The sequence below is a fragment of the Ipomoea nil genome, unplaced genomic scaffold (genome assembly GCF_001879475.1).
Source record: "Ipomoea nil cultivar Tokyo-kokei standard unplaced genomic scaffold, Asagao_1.1 scaffold0980, whole genome shotgun sequence".
Lineage (NCBI taxonomy): Eukaryota > Viridiplantae > Streptophyta > Magnoliopsida > Solanales > Convolvulaceae > Ipomoea > Ipomoea nil.
In genome coordinates, this window is record NW_017617408.1 from 1,370,001 (window position 1) to 1,382,022 (window position 12,022).

At 38.7% G+C, this 12,022-nt stretch overlaps 2 protein-coding genes across 2 annotated transcripts; one reads left to right on the forward strand and one right to left on the reverse strand.

Annotated features, from left to right (window-relative positions):
* Positions 1 to 3,744: 3,744 nt before the first annotated feature.
* LOC109179763 lies at positions 3,745 to 4,811 on the reverse strand. Its single transcript, XM_019329259.1, has 2 exons — positions 4,566 to 4,811; positions 3,745 to 4,356 (listed from the first exon to the last, which is right to left on the reverse strand). The coding sequence occupies exons 1-2, from the start codon at positions 4,809 to 4,811 to the stop codon at positions 3,745 to 3,747; spliced, it is 858 nt and encodes a 285-aa protein (XP_019184804.1).
* A 532-nt stretch (positions 4,812 to 5,343) lies between these two features.
* Positions 5,344 to 11,426, forward strand: LOC109179910 (RNA polymerase sigma factor sigC-like). The gene is made up of 7 exons (XM_019329392.1): positions 5,344 to 5,614; positions 7,502 to 7,653; positions 7,764 to 8,330; positions 8,420 to 8,650; positions 10,444 to 10,584; positions 10,695 to 10,895; positions 10,996 to 11,426. Exons 1-7 carry the CDS (start codon positions 5,521 to 5,523, stop codon positions 11,275 to 11,277), a joined length of 1,668 nt encoding a protein of 555 aa, XP_019184937.1. The 5' UTR covers positions 5,344 to 5,520; the 3' UTR covers positions 11,278 to 11,426.
* The last annotated feature ends 596 nt before the right edge of the window (positions 11,427 to 12,022 follow it).

The following is a 12,022-nucleotide window of genomic DNA, read 5'->3' on the forward strand; positions in this document are numbered from 1 at the left end:
TGTGTGCATAAACTGTAGTCGGTTTGTGCGTATTTGCTGTCTGTTTGCATGTATGATCTGCTTTGTGCATACACAGTCCATAGTATGTGCATACTGCGTATTCAGGGGTGGTGGGATGGTCATGCTAATGGAGTTTTAATAATGTCTTTGTTTTTAATTTGTAATGCGTTTTGAATCAAAAAACCTTACTTGTGCGTATTGGGTGAGAGTGAGTGCCTGCAGATTGGTTTTTAATTGTCATCCTTCTATCATAATTATACTCCACTTTGATGTGAAAAATTGGAATTATTTATGATGCTAAATGTTTTTGCAAACCCCTATTAATGTTTGCTCTTGCAATCTTCTCATTGACAATGGAATATTGTTAACTTATTTTGATGCATGTTGGTCTTTGCTAATGTCTATAATCATATTTATTTCTTTTGTAGCCTTTGCCTTATATTCCCACGATCACAAATTATACTCAACTATGGACGTGAGTTCCTAATGTTGTTGTTGCTCACGAAAAGGAAGGGATTGAAGCTGTTCATCTGGCATCTAGAAGCTTAAAGAGCCTTATTTGCTGCTAATCTACATTAAATGTGTTATTCCCTATATCCTATATAATTGATGATTGTATCTTGATTTGTTTCATTTTGTTTTCATTTCCTAAAGTTTTTATTAGTAAATGGCTATGCCGGGTCAATGATCAATTTATGTTTTGTTGGGACTACATTTTCTCTTTTTTGTTTTGCATTTTAGGTGTGTGCAAACCACATTGTAGTTTGTGCGCATCATATTTCTGGTATGTGGGAATCTGCTGCGCGATATACAGTGTCACATTTTGTTTTGTGCATGATAATAATGACGTCTGTGCAATAATAGAATTTCAGCATAACGCATGCGCCTTATACCTCGAATGCACACTGTCACCAGCATTACGCACACACTGTCACCTGTGTGCGCACAGGCCATAGAATGTGAAATAAAACCTAATTAGCAAATATCTACGTGCTCATTCCTACGCATCCACCTACTTCATTAAGCATAAACCGGTTAATGCGGACGCCTTTATTACCGTTTTATTTTAAAATGCAATCTTACAGCGGTGTGTGCATTGTTATAGTATGGTGTGTGCGTTAGTTCTTGTTGGTTTTTTTTTTTTTAATGTATATAAACAATGATATTTCTTTTTAATGTTATTGCATGTAGAATATAAAAGTGCATGACCTTTGCATTTCTTCATATGCTTTTGTGTTTTGTATTTGGTGTGTGCATTGGAGTGTTATGACGTGTACAATAGACCACATGATGCAAAGTTTCATTGCCAAAAATTTGCACACGACATACCATAAAAATGCACACACCAGTGTAAAAACAAAACTAAAAAAATGACATGATGCTAAGTTCATTTTCTAAAAATTTGCAAACGTCAAATCATACAAATGCACACACCACCGTAAAAAAAGAAAAAATAAAATAAAAAATAAAAAATAAAAAAAAAAACCTATTAATTTTTACAATATATTCCTTGTAAAACAAGTCAACCACAAGAAATCACGCACAAGAAAAGGCCCGTGCATATAGTGGTTGCATATTATAAGGATTATGGTTGTGATTTTTTTTTCCACAATCTTTCGGAGGCGAAATACACTCATTGTTGTCTATGCATCCTCCCATCAACCTATCGATTTCACAAACAGACCTGTATGCAACCACCTGAACACACACATGCTACGCACATAACAGATATTCTAGTTCGTCCACCAACCCCCACCCCCTCCCACCATCCCAGCAGAAAAAACCCCAATATTCAGCGTATGCACAGACGATGGCACGTAAATGCACTTACCCGTTTGTTTTCTCCCCAAGCCTTGTTCACGCCAAGTTCACCTCATCAGCCTTTGTAGTAATTCAAAGTATTAATTTCCATCCATAAACTCCCTAATTTAATGCTACAGATTCCAATAAAATTATGTCCATAAATAAATTAGAATTACAATTACTAATATATCCTTTACATTGGAAAATGTCCTTAATTACTACCCTAATCTCTTATAATCTCAACCATTGATGGAAATTGAATCAATGAATATTAAGAGGCCTCATGGTCTCATCCATTAAAGGGGGTGCACCGGATTCGAAGCCTATATATATATATATATATATATATATATATATATATATATATATATATATATATATATATATATATATATATATATATATATATATATATATATATATATATATATATATATATATATATATATATATATATATATATATTTATATATATTTATATTTATATTTATATATATATATAATCAAAAGCATAATATTATATAATATTTAAAAATTATAAATTATTATACATCATATAAATATGTAAAAAAATTTGACCGGGTGAATTATTAGTATATTTTAATATGAAAATTGTTAGGAAATTATTTTTCTTCTAGATTATGAAAATAATTATTTTTATTTTATATTAATTATTTAATATTTAAAATTTGTACTAAATTTATTTATTTATTTTAATTTTCGTGTTAGGCATTAATTTTTTTTTTAAATCAATCTGGCGATTGTATTAATGAATCAAAGCCGTAATAGCGTCAGGAGGGATAGAATCCCAGTACATAGCCTGATCCGGAGTAAAAGCTAAGGAAGTTAAAGTATGCGCATGTAAATTAACCTATCTAGAGACATAATTTAACGAAATACGACTAAATAAAGACATAAGTGTTCTGCATTGGTCAATTGTGACCCCAACATACAAATGAATTGGTGTGTCATGGTGCCGCATAGTTGTACTCAATACCATGCAATCCGTGAGTAGACATACTGATGTGTCTTTCCTTTCTAGTAGCCAGGACAATGCCTCCGCCATAAAAGGTGAGAAACAAACAAGTAATTTGCTATTTTTTGCTGCCACGAAAGAGCCCTCTGATGCAATAAGTACAATACCGTACGTGGCCTCTCCCGTGTCCTGACGAAAATCCGCGTCCACATAGCATCTTAGACTGTTGCCGTCCGTGTCCGTTCCGGTGGGTGGCGCCGGAGCCGACTGCGTCTGGCGGTGTTGGGCAGCGCCGTAGGCCTGCAAAGATGCGGCAGCCACTCTGCCGACATCGGCAGGTCGCATCATAGACCCCTTCCACACGGCTGAGTTGCGGCTCCTCCAAATATGGTACAACATGGCTACCAATAACCGGGTTTGCTCATCAGTATTTGCAACAGACCACAACCATCTACAGCCTCCCCAAAACCACGAAGTAGGCTATTAGGGTACGGGTTTCCTCCTCTCTTCTCATGCTGATAAAGGAGATTATTAAAATCCCCTATCACTACCCAGGGTAACAAGGACCTATCCTTCAGAGTGCCAAGTAAATTCCAAGACTCTTCTCGCCTATTCCGCTCCGGGATGCCATAGAAACATGTCATACGCCAAATCTTATTGGACAAATTGACCCCCACATCTATATGATTCTGCGAGTAACTTAACAACCTGACCGTGTTATTCTTTTTTCAGAAAAGAGCCATTCCACCACTCAAACCATCATTATCAACATAAAACAAACCGTAATACCCAAGCCTGACACGAATCCGTTCTGCATGTATCCGTCCAACCTTGGCCTCCATAAAAAAAAAAAAAAAAAAAAAAAAAAAAAAACACAAACTCAGGCTTCTTACGGGACGCTAGGTCCACAATCTGTCGAACTGTGCGTGGATTGCCCAAGCCACCACTGTTCCAGCTCAAAGTACTCATGATGATGGGCGGGGCTGGGCACCAGCTCCTGCCATGGACAAGTTTTTTGAACCATCTTGCATAGGCACATCACCACCACTCCCCACCACCTCCTCTCCGTTAGTATGTACCTGTCGCCGGCGCTTTGCCGAAGAGACCAAACATTCCTCCTCCGACCCTCCAAACCGCACCCCACTGCCACCTTCCGGTGCCGCTGCTGCCGTGGCAGTTACCACCTCCCTAGACACCACCGGTCGCGGCCTCCCTCCTACCGGTATGAGCCAGTTATCCCCAACCGCTCTAGGAGCGCTCTGGGATCCACCAGCACGCATATCCGGACCATACGGGTACCGTTCCAGTGGAACTCCTGCATCCCTAGCATGAATACAAAAAGTGTGCAAGTGCCCCATGCACCCGTAAAAATAGCAAAACTTATGCAACCGTTCATACCGGAAAGTGACCCATGCAGTAGTCTTATCTCTCTTCATCAACTTCATTCCCCTATGGAGTGGCTGATCAACCGGTATTGATACCCGAATGCGATGGAAAGTTAGCCATGGGGCCGCCTCAAAGCGGTCATCATGTTTAATAAAGGTACCGAGAAAGTTTTCCGCCTGCTCCAAAATAGCCTGAGACGTATACCCCGGGGCATATCATGTAGCTGTATCCACATATCAATCATATTCAATTGTACATCCCCCGGCAACATTCCTTCCCGAACCTCCCGACACACCAATGCGTTATTCTCAAACGCCCAAGGACTACCATTCAAAACATAATCCATATATGTTTTATGGAAGAAAACAAATACGAATAATCCCTTCTGAATCTCCATTACCTGGACCCCTCTGACCGGCTGCCATACGGATACAAAAACCTGTCGCATGAAGTCAAGTTTTATCATCTTTCGCATGAGGAAATGACCAACCACCTTCCACATCTCCTCCTCCTCAACCACACTGCAGTCAGCCTCCCCCTCAACCGTCGGCATAAAGGCAGTCGCGTCTTCCTCAAAAGCCCAGTTCGCCGAGCCGTTCGTTATCGCCGCGACATCCGCCGCTATCGCCGCCGTGGGAGACTCCATGGGCTCGTTTGTTTGTCACTGCATGTCTCCAGCTTCCTCGTCGTTCCGTCGTCGCACAACACCGGCCATCGAACCGGACAGAACCAGCGTCGATCAGCGAAAACCTAGGAAACCCTAGTATGAAGGTAAAAACCCTAGAGAGGTTCTAGAGAGAGATAGTCATATCTATTAGGCATTAATTTAGTCGTGCATTATAACTAGTATTTTAATAGAGCTTAATAGTTTGATTGATACAAAGGTTAAAACTATAATTTTTTTTTTTTTGAAGAGTTAGGTATGTATATTACAAAAATAAGAATTTGAAAATCAAAATGACCAGTAAAGAACAATTGAATAACTAAAAATGTATTTTTCTCAAAAATAAATTAATAGTTAAGAAGAAAAGGTGAAAATGTATATGCTATCAATGGATTAAAAATCGAAATAATTATTTTGAATATTTCATATTTAAAATAATAAAAATAAAAGCAAAAAAAAAAATTAATAATAAAATTATTGATAACATTTTTGCTAAATTTTTGTGGAGGTGGTGAGTGGCCGGAATGTTTGGAAGACAAAAAAAAAAAAAGAAAATGAACTTTGAGAATTGGGATGTGGTAGCAGTGGCTGAGAGCTGACAAGAACCCATACATTAAGTTCTGGGTTTCAATTTCCAACCTTCCTTTATGGGCACTTTTCTTCTGCTCCTCTCTGAACAAACTCTGTGGATATGGGTTTTAGGCTGCACCTGAGATGGGGTCTCTCAACTCACCCTCAAATTTTCTCTTTCAGATCATCATCTTCTTGGCCTTCTTCAACTTCATGTGAGTTACATCACCTCTGTCTTACTACAATTTACCAGAAACTTGTTGTATTCAATCTTGCATATCTACTGTTTGATTCTATTCCTTGTCAAAGCTGTGTTGAGTGCACAATTATAAGTACCCAAAGTGAAAATTTTTGTTGGGTGGAGGGTTTCTTGCTTGTTTTGATAAATTCAGTGGTGAGGCAAAGCTCTTTATATGATTGTGTATTAGATAATCAAGGATGGTGATAAAATTTGCTGCTAAGAGGCAAGAATGGCACTTGGCCAGTCTATAGTTGGCTTTAATTGGTTGCCAGTTATGTTTTAAGGCTTCATCAGCCATCAGCTCTGTCTATGGTGTTAAACTGATTTTTTTAGGAATTCAGTAAGATCAAAGATTATGCGCACAACAACCAACTTGGTTGGCATGAGTGACCGTGTACTCTCATCCCTTAAGAGAGGTCGGGAGTTTGAACCCCCTCTTGTATGGAAAAACCAATATGGCCAGCACTTTGCCCCTTAATTGGGCCGGCCCGGTGCAAATGGGGATTAGTCTAAGTATGGTACGGGCTTAAAGGTGCCTCCAACAGTTAGGGCCTGGTCAGGATGCCTCATGGCCTCACCAAAACGGGTAGGTAGGGACTGTGGAGGATGATATAAGCACCCCTATCAAAGTGTGATATGTACATTGAAGGAAATGCCCCATTTATAAACTGCTTCCCGTGGAGTTTACTGATAGAAAGTGGGTATAAAGGTCAAGTCATGGGGAGAGTGTTCATAAAGCTGCTAAGCATGGTACCCTCTAGTCCAAAGAAATGGAGTTCATAAATCCTCGTTCTTATGCCAAATGTTAAATTAGCACTTATAGATTGATGGTGATGTTGGTTTAACAAGCGGCTATTATCATACCCACTACGGCATTCTTTTGTGTAATCTTCAATCTATAGTGTGGATAGAACTTAGAAGAGAAACTTACACTATCACCTTCACTTCTAGGTCCAGTTTGTGTAAATAAGTTAAGAAAGATAATGATACTTCTTGAACTTATCTTCCATTTCTTCTGCTATAGCTCATGGAAGAGTTCAATTGGGTGGCAATTTTTCTTCTATGTAACCCCGTATTGAGCAAAGCACCAATTATAGTAATTACACAGGTCAGCTACTAGAGTAAGTCGAAACTGTTATTGTTGCAATGTCTGGAAATGTAAAAAGGTGCTTTAATCTGTGAATAAATATGACCAATACTTAGGTATAACCCCTTGCATAAGTACTTAGATCACAGTTGTCATTAACTCATAAAGTTAAATAATTGAACAGATCTATCATTCCCTGTTTTCTCCCTTGGATCCAATCTCAGAATGTAGTTGGTTGTCCGTAAACGGCTTATCCCATACTTCAATTAAAAAATAGCTCAGCTTATTATTGTATCACTCCGTAAATCACACATTAGAAATACCTGTATCTGGGAAACCGAGTGTGTCTGTGTATGTGTCTGTTTCTGATGACTATATATTTCTGATTGGATTGAACTGAAAATATCATTATGCTCATAGAATCTCTATTTGCCCATAGTTGGTTTTAACTTTTAAACCAGCATGTATAGTGTTGGGCGTCGGTTGGGTTGGCCGAGTTCAGCCCATGCTCGATTCGAGATGTGGTGTTGTGGCTTACCATGGAGGGATGTGGTTAAATGGTTAATGTCCACCTACTTATCACTAATTGGTTTTAAGTAGGATATGACAACCAGATAGCAAGAGACCTCTGTGTTAAGCGTGCTTTCACAGGATGGGTGACCCACTGGGAAGTATAGTTGGTTTACACTGTACATGTTGTTTGGTGTTCCCAAGTTGATTTTAGCCTGCTAATTATTCTTTTCTAATAATGACCATTGCCTTCATATTAAACAGTAAAGGGAAGGGAGATTTTATATGACTCGGTTGGAACTTCTCCGTCTTTTATGCACTGGGAGAATGAAGCTTCACATACTGATCCTTTCAGAGTGAGGACTTGTTTATCTGACCGACAGCTCCGGGAAAATGAAATCTCAGTAACTGCAGAAGTAAAGATTCTCTTCCCATCTTAAATGTATAGTAATATCTGAAATTTTATACTTTCTCCTTTTAGTCTCCCAGTTTTGCAAATTGAAGCTTCCTCTCTATTTTTGGTCAGATGGAAATTGGCGTAGGATCTCACAGTAGCTTATACGATGTGATCGGAAACAACAGGGAGGTGTTAACCGAGGAGGACAAATTAAAATTCCTTAAATCAAGCAAAGGAAAACAGTTTAGTTTACTTATGAAAAATCTTGATCTTTTGGAAAACATTTTTGCCGATTCATGTGTGGTTGGACTTGAAAGAGATATTCTGGCACAACTTGAGAGGCTCGGAGCTCTGGAATTATTCAATACTTTTCTCTCGAGGGGTCAAAAATCTTTTCCCTTTTCTGATTTGACAAACAGGCCAACTGAGCTTGTTCACGAAACTCAGGAGAACGACCTCCTGAATATTCACATGAATAAGATCGTTGTTACCTCGGGGAAAAAGCAGGAAAGAGAGTTGAGAAGAAGGAAACGGTCCGATACTAATAGTGATGTTTTTACACTACATCTGCAGCCAAAAACATCCAAATTGGAGTCAAAATACCCAAATATTTCTTCTGGAAAAACATGGCGAAATTTTAGAAATACTAGAGAGAAAATTGCTAGCAGTGAAGCAGAAATGTCAAAGGGTGTTAAGGTTGTTTCCAGTTTTTATCAAGTAAAAAAGTAAATTCTGCTTATCAGGATCGGAAGCTATCTGACAAACACATTCTGTAACAAACACAGGTGGTTGCAGAACTCGAAAGTATCAGGACAATTCTGGAAGAAGAAACCGGCAGAGTAGCTAGTTTTAGTAGCTGGGCAGAAGCTGCTGGACTGAGCCAAAAGGTATTGCAGCAGCGTTTGCATTATGGCTGGTATTGCAGAGATGAACTTCTTAGAAGTACAAAGTCGTTAATCGTATATCTTGCTAGAAACTACAGAGGACTCGGAGTCTCATTTGAAGATCTAGTTCAGGTCAGTTGACCCTGCATTAAACACATACTAAAGTCCTTGGTTTGCATTCACAACACATGAGTACATATACTATTTTTCAATTATGATAAGGAATGGGCATTAGGGTTTAATATATGGGGATCCTAAATTGAATTATGGTGAATCTTGGACTGCTGCTATAGGCCAAATTATGTGAGATTTGAACTAAGAACTAAATTGGATTATGGTGAATCTTGGACTAGGAAGCTACTAAGTATTTTAACATTCTTTCCCTTAAAGAAACGAGCGTTTGGTTGGAAGGAGGGAATTAGGGGGAAAGGAATTGTAATTTCGTGGGAAAAGAATAAGGTGGGAATTCAAATTACATTGTTTGGTAGGAAGGAATAGAATGACGGGGTATTGAAAGGGAAGAAGTGAATAAAGACTAAAATGTCCTTGTATAATAATAATAATATAATAATAAAGAGGGAAAAATAGTAATCATTGATGAATTACAATTCCACGGAGTTTGGTAGGAATGAAATACAGTTCCATCCTACCAAATTAAACTCTTTTTGCCTTAGGAAGCTGGAGACATTTTTTTCGCTTTAGGAAGTTGGACTGAGTAGCCCAAGCTCCTTCTCCCATACTGCCCGTTTTCCTTTATGCTCTCAGCTTCAGTTGAAGTGCTTGGGATCATTCCACTAAGTTGATCATCTGAGATTTCCGCCTTTTTCTCCCGTGTCTTGAAGAGTTTGAGATGTTCACTTCCACTTAAACCAGTGCTAATGCCATGCTGTAGTGCCTGTTATTACACATATAACCTCTAATAAGTTAAACAATTCTAAACAAGAGTATTACGAGAAGAAATTAGCACTGGCGTGCAATATCAACATCCAAATTGATGCAATGTGCATATGGATTGAATATGGGGGGTTGTAACTTTGTAATTTCTATGTTGGAATTCGGAAAACCACTTCAAGTTTCACAATCCAAACGGTTTGACTTGTAAGAGAGATGCATCATGCATGCCTTGTCATTGCTCAATCCCATTCAAATCTTCCCGAAAATGGCTTGGGCATGCTTGCCTTATGACTCCTGTTTCCAACTTCCATGGCTAGGACCGACCACCCGTTTCACTTACCATCTCCTTGTAATTGTAAAACAGACTAAGGGTGTGTTTGGAAACCAAGAAAATGACTTCTGGAAAATGAGTTATTTTCCAAAAAACATTTTCATTTCTAGTGTTTGGTTGCATTCTAGAAAACTGTCTTGGTCTGTTTGGTTCATTTTATGGAAAATGAGCATAAAAGAAACGGGTCAAATACCTTAAACTTTATCCGGTCAACTCCGAAGACAAGACCGTCGTCGGTCGCCTTCTACCAGGGATGTGACGCGACCGGTAAGGCGACCAACTGTTCACCTTCCCTGATGGAAGGTGACCAGTTGGTCGCTGAGGAGATAGGTCAGGGAAGATGGCTGATATAGAATGTCCGGAAGGCAAAGAGAAGTGGCCTGGAAAATGACTTCCCCTCAAAAAACACAGGGGAAGTTGTTTTCTAGAAAAACAAGGTGATTTTCCCCTTTGACCGGAATTGATTTTCCATGACTTCAATTTTCCAAAAATCATTTTCCGGGTTTTCAAACACACCCTGGTCTGCCACTATGTTTTGTGGTCAACATGCAGACTTTAACCACAAGGAATCAAATCCCACATAAATAATCACTGAAAACAGGCTATTGACAGAAATCATCGGATGATCTTTTCCATTTTCAATTATGTCTTTCATGTATGAACTTCATCTGCTCATTTCATATTGACCATATGCATGCAGGTTGGCAGTTTCGGTGTCCTACAAGGTGCAGTGAGATTTGACCACACCAGGGGGTACCAATTCTCAACATATGTCCAGTATTGGATTAAGAAATCAATGTCCATGTTGGTAGCACTCCATGCTAGAGGGATTCGCGTTCCTGTATGTGGCTTTATTACTCCACATCATAATTTCTCGTTTTCTATTTCTTCACTTTACATGCACATTAAAAAGCTGAATTTCTCTGAACTATGTTGTTTTTTTTGTTGCAGTTCACAATAATTAAAGTCATCAAAAAAATTCAAAAAGCTAAAAAGGCTCTGAGTAGCCGCCATGGTAAGTTTCCGAGTGAGAGTGAAATTGCCAAGTTCACCGGTCTATCTACCAACAGAATTGTGTTAGCTAGCAAATGTCTGAGAGTTGTGGGGTCGATCGATCAGAAACTGGGAGATTTTATGAGTGCCAAATTTGTGGTATGGCTTGAAATTCCACGTCAACTTCACTCATTTGTTAACCTTTGAGTTTTTGTCGGAGGGTTAAGGAAAAGTTGATTGGAAAATCTCTTCTTTGCAGGAGTGTACACCGGACAAATCTGTGATCAGTCCAGAAGAAGCTGTTATAAGGCAGCACAAGATTAACAACGTTTATTCTCTTCTAAAAGGCCTGGAGCCCAAAGAGAGGGATATATTAGTCCTTAGATTTGGTCTCGTAAACAACCAGCGCAAGTCACTAGAGGAGATCGGAAGGCTTCACGGTGTAAGCAAAGAATGGATCAGAAGAGTCGAGAGCCGAGCCCTCACGAAACTAAGAAACAAAAGCTCTCTTCAAGATTTAAGGTATTTTTTACATTCGTAGTTGACAACCATCCATACACCCGTTAAGTATGATATTCACGTATGTATATCGCAATTTGGATTTTCCACCATGTAAGTATTACATAGCATTGAAGTCATTGTGACATTTACACCTGAAAAAAATATAGAGACCATTTCTTCTGCTGTCAATGATCATTTCTTTCGGTACAAACAAGCGTGTTTCATGACTGTTAATCGGTGATTTTTTATCATAAAGTTTTGCAAGTATGTTGACATATAGTTTATAGATTTGGTGCACAAGAAGCCTGAAGTGTTTGGTTGGTGAGGAGTGAGGACTGAGAACTTACCTACCAGAAAGGCTCACCTACCCACACTGGTTTAAAGTTGAGAAAACATGGTTTTTCAGACTTTCAGGGATCCAAGCTTTTTGGTGCATTCAAAATATTCAATCCTTTTCTGTGCCTTTTTGGGTAAAGAGATGGATCTCTTGTAGGCCAACTGTACCAATTTAATGCATTTGTGTTGCTCCAATTAGAGTACATGGCATTGATTGTGATGCCCACCCAGTTTTTGCCTCCCTTTTCTGCCCCAAAGCCAGGATTTTTTTTTTTTTTTTTTTTTTTTTAGGGGAAAGCAACAGTTGCTACTTGAAAGTGCGCTCCGGGTGCTATTTTGCTTTATATAATTAGGGTATGCATCCCAAGTATTAGGTCTCTATATTTTGTGACAAACTATATGAGATAAGGGCATCTCTTAATTGTTGAATATATTGTTTCCTTCGTATC

Coding starts and splice junctions, on each gene's coding strand:
- LOC109179763 (XM_019329259.1), bottom strand. CDS start 4,811: ATGGAGTCTCCCACGGCGGCGATAGCGGCGGATGTCGCGGCGATAACG. Junction 4,357..4,565: donor AGCCGGTCAGAGGGGTCCAG/GTAATGGAGATT, acceptor TATACGTCTCAG/GCTATTTTGGAGCAGGCGGA.
- LOC109179910 (XM_019329392.1), top strand. CDS start 5,521: ATGGGTTTTAGGCTGCACCTGAGATGGGGTCTCTCAACTCACCCTCAA. Junction 10,585..10,694: donor CTAGAGGGATTCGCGTTCCT/GTATGTGGCTTT, acceptor TTTTTGTTGCAG/TTCACAATAATTAAAGTCAT. Junction 10,896..10,995: donor TTATGAGTGCCAAATTTGTG/GTATGGCTTGAA, acceptor TCTTCTTTGCAG/GAGTGTACACCGGACAAATC.